Source organism: Daucus carota, chromosome 5 (genome assembly GCF_001625215.2).
Source record: "Daucus carota subsp. sativus chromosome 5, DH1 v3.0, whole genome shotgun sequence".
Classification (NCBI taxonomy): Eukaryota; Viridiplantae; Streptophyta; class Magnoliopsida; order Apiales; family Apiaceae; genus Daucus; species Daucus carota.
The window spans coordinates 39,330,390-39,340,811 of NC_030385.2; the positions used below are offsets into that span (position 1 = coordinate 39,330,390).

General features: G+C 32.7%; 1 protein-coding gene across 2 annotated transcripts; it reads left to right on the top strand.

The window, feature by feature from the left end:
* The first annotated feature begins 3,641 nt into the window (after positions 1-3,641).
* On the top strand, positions 3,642-7,089 carry LOC108221974 (protein SOSEKI 5). Of its 2 annotated transcripts, XM_017395845.2 has the most exons (4): positions 3,644-4,021; positions 4,115-4,184; positions 4,419-5,195; positions 6,756-7,089. In XM_017395845.2, exons 1-4 carry the CDS (start codon positions 3,775-3,777, stop codon positions 6,829-6,831), a joined length of 1,170 nt encoding a protein of 389 aa, XP_017251334.1. In that variant the 5' UTR covers positions 3,644-3,774; the 3' UTR covers positions 6,832-7,089. The 2 variants fall into 2 exon arrangements, with proteins under 2 accessions (XP_063949080.1, XP_017251334.1); XM_064093010.1 differs by lacking the exon at positions 6,756-7,089 and having other exon boundaries at positions 3,642-4,021; positions 4,419-5,199.
* Positions 7,090-10,422: the final 3,333 nt, after the last annotated feature.

Consider the following 10,422-nt stretch of genomic DNA (forward strand, 5'->3'; position numbering starts at 1 on the left):
ACAATTTTTGATATTTTTCATCCAAAAATTTCAGAAAATTAGAAAAATAGAATGGAGCGATGTGAGAGGCGTCACCTACACGCCCCTCGCTTGTAGGGGTATTTATAGGTGACTTGTGTGCTACTTTTTCCATAATTACATAATCTGAAACAAAATCATATTAAAACTTTTAAGTTACTATATTCCATAAATAATTTGTCTTTCCCATAATTAAATAATCTGAAACAAAATCAGATTAAAACTTTCAAGCTACTATATTCCATAAATAATTTGAAACAAAATCAGATTCTGTAATATAATATTTTTCATCTAAAAATTCCAAAAAATTAGAATAATAGAACGGAGCGATGTGAGAGGCGCCACCTACACGTCCCTCGCTTCTCCTTTATATAAGTTATTGATGATTCCCTCCGGCCCCGAATGTAAGATTGATGTGCATAGAGGGTATCCGCGTAAGTGAAATCAATTGTACATTGCCACCTAAGTTTGAATTAAAAAAATTGGAAAGAAAAATCATTCAATAAATTTTTTTGGAAGAGTGAGAGAGACAAGTATTTAAAAACAATTTTTGTTATAAAAATGACATGCTGATTAGCCGGTAGCCGTGTAACAAATTACTCCATATGGTATTTTTATAAGTCACCTAGACTTTTATGTATCCTTTGACTACATACTTAAAATTATTTTTTATAAATGGATTAAAATCATTTCCAAACCATATATTAATAAATGTGGTTATGATTTTAGTCGGAATTATGGGTAAACTAGTTTAATAAATAAGAACAAATCAATATACTTATATAAAGGAGAAGCGGGGGGCGTGTAGGTGGCGCCTCTCACATTGCTCCGTTCTATTTTTCTAATTTTCTGGAATTTTTGGATGAAAATTATCAAAAATTAGAACTACCTTTTTTAGTTTCGGATATATTAGAAGTAAGTTTCAGAATCTGATTTTGTTTCAGATTATTTATGGGATATAGTAACTTGAAAGTTTTAATCTGATTTTGTTAAAAAAATTTGTTTCAGATTAATTGATATGGTATATATCTTGGCATAAATTAATCTGATTCTGTTTCAGGTTATTTATGGAATATAATAAATTGCAAGTATTAATCTGATTTTGTTTCAGATTATTTATGGAATATAGTATCTTGCAAGTTTTTTAATCTGATTCTATTTAAGATTATTTAATTATGAAAAAGAGTAGCACACAAGTCTCTCTACACCTATAAATACCCCTGTAGGTTGTAGGTTTTTGGATCATCTAAACCCAACCTACATTCTCTCTCAATATCAGAGTTAGAGGTGTGCATTCGGTTCGGTTAACCGAAAACCGAACCGAATAACCGAAATAATTTCGGTTCAGTTAATCGAAATTTATATTTCGGTTCGGTTTTCAGTAGTTAAATTTTCATTTTTCAGTTATTCGGTTTTTTAACGCGGTTAACCGAAAATCGAACGGTTAACTGAAGTTTTATGTGGTAATTTTTAAGTAACAAATTATCTTAATGCTTGATGTAATGATGTTTCTTTCAAATTATTTTCATAGTTTTCACTTTTCAGAGTTTTTCTAAAAATTTCGGTTAATAATTTTAGTTTTCGGTATTAACCGAAATTTAAATTTCGGTTCGGTTACAAAACCGAAATTAATTCGGTTCGGTATTTGGTAGAGTTTTTCATAGAATTTCAGTTTCAGTTTACCAAAATAAATTTCGGTTTCAGTTAACCGAATGCACACCCCTAATCACAGTGATATATGTTTGTTAGTTATTCCTTTATAATATTTGTTTCGGTCGTCGGACGTAGTTGTTGTTGTTTGCAAGCTTACTGTCTGTTTTATTGGGCGATCGATGTATATGGCTAGATGTCATCAATCAGTTCTGTTAAAGAGCCGTATGCTTTTTATATGCAGGAAGTGGTGTATATGTCTAAAAAGCAGTGTTTGGAAAAGTTAATGACAATGTTAATCAAGAACATGATTACTTTTTTATATGCAGGAAGTGGTGTATATGTATAAGAAGCAGTGTTTGGAAAAGTTAATGACAATGTTAGTCAAGAACATGATTACTTTTAAAGAAGCACAAGTAGAAAAGTTAATGATAATATTAGTCAAGAACATGATTACTTTTCAAAAAATAAAAAACACACAATTAAAATTAAGATTCGTCGTGCTTTAAATCGTTAATTACATGTAGAAATTTATTATCATTTTTTCACTCATGAATCATAGTCCAATTTTGCAATTTTAAATATTAATATTCGTATTGCATCAAGATGTTTAATATAAAATTTATTTTATTCTCCAAATATTAATTTTAAATCATCAATATAATTTTTATAAGTCGACGCAAATTGATTTTTATTCTACAAATATTAATTTTGAATCATTAATATAATTTTTATAGACCGCCGCAACGCGCGGTTTTTCAACTAGTATTATATAATGAACAAAAATTAATACACTGAAGTGACAATAATAATGGAATAGTAAATACAAACAATAGCGTGTGTAGGTGAGTTGATGTACTGGTTCGAGATCTTCACTTCTCCAAAAGAGTAATGAGTTCGAATCTGAGAGATGCAAGATTATAAACTAAATCAAATTCATTTAATTTTATATTGATTCAAAATTATAATTTTATTCTGATTTAGACTGGTTTAATAGTTTGCAATCATATTGCCGCTTCTGCTTATATACAATATCAGAGAGAGTATTTACTTAAAAAGAGGTGGTGTTTGGCAGCACATAAATAAGTCGACTTCTGCGTTTATAAGTTATAAGCACTTATTTGTACCGTTTGTGTAAAAAGTCAGGAAGCACTTAAAAGAAGTTAGGATTACTAGCTTTTGTTTCAGGACTTCTACTTATTTCCCAAACAGTTTAATCACTTATAAGTCTTAACTTGCTTCTGACTTCTACTCCACTTTTTTATTTTAAGCAAAAAGCACTTATTTTAAGCTCACCCAAACGGCCCCAGAGTGTCCGATTCCATCCATACTTGCACTTGAAAGAAGAAGGGAAAATAAACATTCACGGTTAGTAAAGAAAGAAAGACATGTTCACGGACCTGAAATGAAATAACTGAAGAAAAGATATGGTCCAAATTGGCATGAAATGTGACTGTGGAAGACCACCGTCACCGTCCGTGCATGGTAGTTGAAACACCTTGAAGTCTGGGTCATTGAACAACACGTCTCCCCGGCCCCAAGACCAAAAGTCAAATAACACACAAGGTGTAACTTGAATTTAGGAGTATGTTCTAACAACAATCCTCACTGTTCGATCAACTCATCAATCTTAATCTCGTAGTAATTCTTTTGTCAACGCATATTCATCACAGTTTGACCACCCACGTGTTTTTGCCGCCTTAATCCTTCCCTCACTTAAATCTACCTCATGATAGCAATGACAAAAGCGTTAAAATAAATAAATGCGAAAACAGAAATAAATACCCTAAAATAAAGATGTGAAACAAATTGTGTTATGGAGGAATTTGTTTGCTAGCTTTTGTCTCCAGCATCTCGTTTAGAACCTGTCTGCTCTTCCCTGATAAATACACAAACCGAAAATAATAATATTTAAAAAATCGATATTTTAATCGACCAAGAGTAAAAACCAAGATTAGCTTATACAATCCTGACATCACCATAAACTTCCGCATTTCACACACATACATAGTTACATACATCTACCAGCTATATTAAATATCAGCTCTCACTGTCTCTAATCTCCCTCAACAGATTTATTCTAGGCAAATCTTAGAAAGAGAGAGAATGAACTCAAGTGCAAGAATAGGAAGAAGCAACTCGGAGCTTCAGACATCGAGAAACCTCAGATACACTAAAAGCAACAGCCAAGAACAAGGTAGTAGAACTTCATGGGCTAATCTTCCTCCAACTCATCATCATCCAAAGGCTCACAGAAAAGTTCCGGTCCTTTACTATCTCTCTAAAGATGGTCACCTTCAGCACCCTCATTTCGTTGAAGTTCCGCTCTCCTCCGACTCGCTTCGTCTCCGTGGTACGCACTCGCACTAGTATCCACGCACTTTTTAATTTAATTTTGATATTTAAATGATATTTTTTGTAACATTTTGCTGTGTTAATTTTTCAGATGTCATCAACCGCTTGAACTCTCTTCGTGGTACAGCCATGCCTTCTTTGTATTCCTGGTCTTCAAAACGGTATGCATACGCGTTAATATATTGTTCCTACGTAACGTCGTTTTAATATTCGTAAATAATGGCATTTAACTTTGTAACATAACATTCAAATCACCGATCACATTGATACAAATTATCGATTATAATCAACGTGTTACTATAATGAGTAATAATACCACAAATTCATAGTCACAAATGGTTTGGCACTCTAAATTGATTTTTTTGTATTTAAACGAATTTAGATTTTAATTTCAGGAGCTACAAGAACGGGTTTGTGTGGCAAGACTTGGAGGAAGACGATATAATATATCCGGCTGAAGGCCAAGAGTACATTCTAAAAGGATCGGAACTTCTTGAACCACCTGCATTGCTTCAAGATGCAGTTGTCACCTTCCCTTCAAAGCCGCGTTCCGGCAGTGGCAGTGAATTTCCGGCTCCCGCACGGCGGAGGAACCAATCATGGAGCGCCATTGACCTCCGCGAATACAAAGTCTACAAATCCGACTCTGCCGGCGAACCTGCCGGAAAAGCTGCCGCCGACGCATCCACTCAGACTGGCGAGATGCGTAATCGGCGACACGTGGTCGAGAAATCTACCGAGCTTAGTAGAGAGGAGTTTTCTCCACCGCCTTCGGAATCGAGCCCGGAGACGTTGGAGTCGTTAATAAAAGCTGACGGAAAAACAATAAAGATCGTCGGCTCCGGCGAGAAGAGGGATGACGTGGCAGTTAGTAATCATCCAAGTGGACGAATGAAAGCGTCCACGGTGTTAATGCAGCTGCTGACGTGTGGGTCGATTGGGTTTAAGGACTGTGGGCCAGGGTACATGAGAGAACACCCGGGATTATCGGTGGTGGGGTCATATAAGGCCAGGCTGCCACGTGGAGGTGTCGAAGAAGAACAGTTGAGAGCTAACGTTACAGGGAAGGTGAGAGTAGAGGAGAAAGACTACTTCAGTGGAAGTTTGCTACAAGAGACAAACAAAGATGAGTTTCCGGCACTCAAGAGATCTTCTTCTTGCAATGCTGATCGGTGAGTACATTTTTACCCTTTCAACTTCCAATAATTTGCGAGTACTATCAATTATAGTAACTTACCAATACTATAGATAATTCTCTCTAGTCCGTTTAAATTTGTATTTGAACATATGCATGTATAGTGTGTTATCCGAAACATGTGTTTTCGTATTTTCTGATTTGTTGCTTCTCATAAATACTTTAACATCGATAACTTTCTTTCGACTCGTCAATATTCACTAATTCGTTTTAGCTTGTTTGAGCATATGCGTAAATAAATTATCTCCCTAGAAATGTATTTTCGGATTTTCTGATTTGTTTGCTCATAAATATTTTGTATGTCAACAAATACAACTGATATTAAACGTACGGTCTATCATATTGAGGGAGCAGAGATTTCTAATCAGAGAAAGATCAACTATGATACGCTTCCGCGACAACTTTCACAAACTTGAGAAAGGGTTGACAAAATCTTACTGTATTCTATTCTACATCACAAAGATATGAGCTCACAGCAATCCACAGTACAATATAATTTAGTAGTACCAAAATCTTTACTGACCTTTAAAATTGAAACCAAACACTTGCACACAAATTTGACAAAACCACAGATAGGTATACAGGCCTCCTTTATCTTTACAGTTAACCAAAAACATACACTTTGGTACAATGTCTCAATCATGCCATTACTCTCACTTTATTTCTTTTACAGTCCTTACTAGCAGCAGATCTCTGCTCTCTTGCTCCTTGAAGCCCTTGTCTATCTACAAAGTCAATCTAATAGTACCATAGCTAGCTTGACTGAGTTTAAATGATGATTTAATGTGATGTTTTTGAATTTTAAAATGTCTGTTTATGTAATTTTAATTTATTAATGCCTTATGAATTATTAAAAAAATAATAATAGAAATAAAAGAGATTTTATGAGTAATTTGTGATTTACGGAAAAAAATTACGGTGCTGAAAAAAGTAGATCAAACTAACTTCCAAATTTAAGTCAGTTTCCAACTTATTTCTTCTTTTTTTTTTTTGAAAATAGTTTCCAACTTATTTCTAATTTAAAGTTTACTTCTAACTTATTACACAGATAGAAAAATTTCAGTTTAAGACAAAAATTGTTTAAAACCCCTGCAAAAAGCCTCCTCCCATGCAGTCCTACTAGCTTTATATCACTTGTCCAACATTTCTTTTGCGTTTATATTATGAGTTGACCTATGATATAAATATCAATTATTATCCTCAGTACACTGTGGGGGGACCGTGGCTTTGTTGTTGACAAGTCGAGAGATATAGAATAGAGTTGTGCTTGTAACAAATGAATGGTAACATAAAGAATAGCAGTGTTTGCAGGTTGTGGTCTTCATACTTGGTATGATCACATATGTTATCGATTGTATAGATGTGCAGGTTGAGTTAACACAGACTACAAATCGATGTCTTTTTAATATTGTGACACAGATTTATATTTATTGTGAACGACTGAACATTTGCTTGTACTATTGTCATTGGTAATCTGTAGCCGGCTTGTAAAGACTAAAATGATTTGCAGTGGAATTTGATTAGTTAATGTGTGCAGGAGCTTACAAATGGAAGTGAAGGACAAAGAAGAGATTGGAGGAATTAGCGGAAAATGCATTCCAAGCAGGCCATGATCTAATTCATACTTCTCTATACTTAGTGCCCATGGGACAATAGTAATTTTAGTAGAAATTTATCGATAGTACAAACTCCTGGTCTTGAGTCTTGTAGTATTATCTTGATATGTTGTAATCTAGTTTAGTTATTAGATAAATATTTATATTCAAGTATCATACACAGATACTCTATCATATATAGATTGTAGTATTGTGTACTGCTACCATGTGTAATATTAAACATTCTTGGTAGTATCTGTGTAATTTTATTTTTTGCGCTGTTCGAGAATGCGGTAAATATACTAGACAATAGCGTGGATAAGCATGAAAACGTAGGAGTCACGGCAGGCTGGCTAGGAAGTTGTAGTAGTATTAGTAGTAGTACTTGTATAATCAAACATGCAAGGCGAGTTAGCAGCTAGGAGTGGTAACGATTGCCTGGTGGAGCGGTCAAGTGCATGAATGAATGCTCTTTATTTTGTATGTTGAATCTTGTGCCTCTGTTGGTGGATCGAATTGATTGCGGAAATGAATGAATGTTTTGAGCAGTTGAAACTTGAAACTGATTTATAGTAGTGCGTTTGTTTATCTGAGCCTTGGTTCTTTAGTTTTTTGTTTAAAATTTTGATTTTTGCACATAGATTTATCAGACAATAATTTTTTTTGTTTTTAATTGATATTGTTTATCACACTTTATTTTTGTTTTAAAATAAAAAATTAAAATTTTTAGACAAAAACAACATATAAATTATTTCCATATAAAAAATATATTTTTCATATAACTCGAAACGCTGTAAATTTTACAAACAAAAATGAGAGATTATATTTAAAATCAAATATTATATATACATATTTGTATTTATAAAGTATTTTTATAATATATATTAAAATATGTCTTCTTTTATAATTTAATTTAAAATTTACAAAATTAATATTTAAATTTAACTTAATTTAAAGTTAAGTAACAAATATTTTATACTGTTCGTATAATAAAGTTAATCTGACCGGCGAGTTGAATTGGGCTATACATGGTGGTCTTCTGATCGTAGTTTTGACTCTGGAGATATATTAGGGTGTGGATCCATGGGCCGAAGATGATGAAGTGGGCTATACTCATCCTGTGCCAATCTAATTATTTTATTCACATAAACTGGAAACCAGTAAAATCAGCCCAAAGAAAGACTGGGCCTATTTGTAGTATCTGACTGGTAACATAATTTGAATGAGTTTCGATTTTATTTATGCCGGTATATTGCTGCCCACCAGCTTGGAAAATGGAATGGTAATACAGATTTTTTTTTTCTTTCACAAGATACATTCTCGTATAAAAGAATTGTATCAGAATACAATAGCCGCTGCCAGGAGTTCTTTTCGTTCAAAAAAAGTTACCATCTAACCCTCAGACATGCAGAGATGATCGGGGACACTTTGACAATAAATCTTTAATGTTCGATAAGAAAACACTCATAAGAGGTCCGATTCTGCTTTTCGTCCTTTTATTCATGTCAGGTACCTTGAAAAAATACAACATAAATACAAGAACATAAGAAGTTTATATATACAAGAAATATAATAAGATCGATTAAAACCAACATAAGAGATAACCCAGCAAACTAATAATTGAAAAAAATAAATATATAAAGATATTATAGAGATTCTTAAGAAATAAGGAAAGTAACTCAAAATTATAATAAGTCAAAAAAATTAAAAAAATCTACACCAAAGAGATAATGAATTTTGGTTAGATACCTAAGAAATAAGTATATGATAAAGTTTAGATCTCACTTGAAAATAATTGCCTATTAATAGGAGTAAATTCATAATAATACATATAAAAAAATATTGTTTGAAATTAAAAACAAAGCTAAAATTGAAAGTCAAAATCTTGTGAAAAATGAATGTCGTAATTTTAGCAAATATCATTTATGAGCACAATATAAATTTGAATCATCGTAATCAACCTAGTTAGATCTTTGAGCTCTGAAATATTAAATCATCATCAAATCGCCTGAAAAATCCCACTCATATATTGGTAAAGGAAATATTGTGAAGTTTTATTTTTTAATTGATTATTGCCATAATGATATGTAGTAGACTTATAGACCTGATGTAACTGATCTGGACCAGGCTGTAAACAAATTGGATTTGTACCGGATCTACCTAAATTCATGTCCCAATCCGGGTGAAATACCAAAATATCCATATTTTAAACAGGAATGTCCCAAACGTCTATAGACGGAAGAGACTGCCCAAAATAACCAATCGGATGCACATTTTACAAGTTTTACATTTTTAACAAAAAATACGCATCTTGTACTTGCGTATCTTCATTAGCAAAGTTTTGACTACGCATCCTAGTAATGCGTGTTGAATATGCAACTGGAATATTGTTGTATGACGGGTGCGCACCACATTAATGTGTATATCAAAAAGAAGATGATGCTAAGCAAAGAAGGATCTCAACACAAAAAAAAAGACGTTTGGCAAACGGGAAAGAGAACATAGGATAGGGACAGGTGGACATCAGGAGATGCAATAGATTGAGAAAGCATGTACGCATCTCCGACATGCGTAGAGAATTAGGTAAAAATGACAATTTTCTCGAATACTGATATTATGGGTATGTGTCATTCAAAAATACTTTATTTGAGTCATTTTCTCTCCTAATTCATTTAATTTTATTGGACTCGAATCGAGAGTCGGATATTTTACAAGTCAATCCATATCCGGTCATTCAGATCGTGAATAATCGGATCGGAGATCCGATCCACTAAAAATTAAAAAAATAAAAATTTGTACCATGAACAATGTATTAACCTTCCATAAAGAAAAAAGAGATATTTTCCAATTATATTAATTCATCAATTTTAACTTAATAATCACAAAAAAGGAACTAACGAAGCAATAAAGTAAAGTATGCAGTTTCATGTCAATAACAAAAATGAAACTAAAAAATTTTGTTGGATATTCCCGTAAAACCTTCTACGATAAAATGTATTAAGTGAATAGAAGAATAACAAGTAAGTTACTTGATATTTCCGAAGGAAGAAAGTCGATCGGCCGAACTTTCCAAATGCCCACTATGATATGCTACTTTATTTATAAGGATTTAAGACTTAAGAAAATAAGATTTAGGCTTTTGTATTGTATTTTTAGAAAATTTTATTTTGTATATGATATATTAATATAATATATATTATAGTACAATACAATATAAAATATGTCATATAGTTAAGCGTGGATCAGATCGGATCGTTAATAGATCAGATTTGATCATATCCATATCCATTCTTCATCGGATCGGATTATTAACTGATCGATTTTTTTTAATAAATATACATATCTATTTATTTAACTACGAATCGGCAGTGGCGGACCCAGGAATAAATGTCATTGGGGGCACAACAATTTTTTTTAAAACAAGATATAATAAAATAAAAGATATATTAAATGGCTTGAAATAATTTGAGTAAAAGATGTGCATATACGTTGTAGACATAAAACAAGTTATAAAGTCGAGAGAGCTTGGCTACTTTTCTTTCATTCATGCTTATACAGTTATCCATTAGCATAAACTTGCAAGGGCAGTAGCTAAGTTATCTCAAATAT

Excerpts from the sequence above, each read along its gene's own strand:
- LOC108221974 (XM_017395845.2), top strand. The coding sequence starts at position 3,775 with ATGAACTCAAGTGCAAGAATAGGAAGAAGCAACTCGGAGCTTCAGACA. Across the intron at positions 4,185-4,418 it reads TATTCCTGGTCTTCAAAACG|GAGCTACAAGAACGGGTTTG; the intron begins GTATGCATACGC and ends TTTTAATTTCAG. Across the intron at positions 5,196-6,755 it reads TCTTCTTGCAATGCTGATCG|GAGCTTACAAATGGAAGTGA; the intron begins GTGAGTACATTT and ends TAATGTGTGCAG.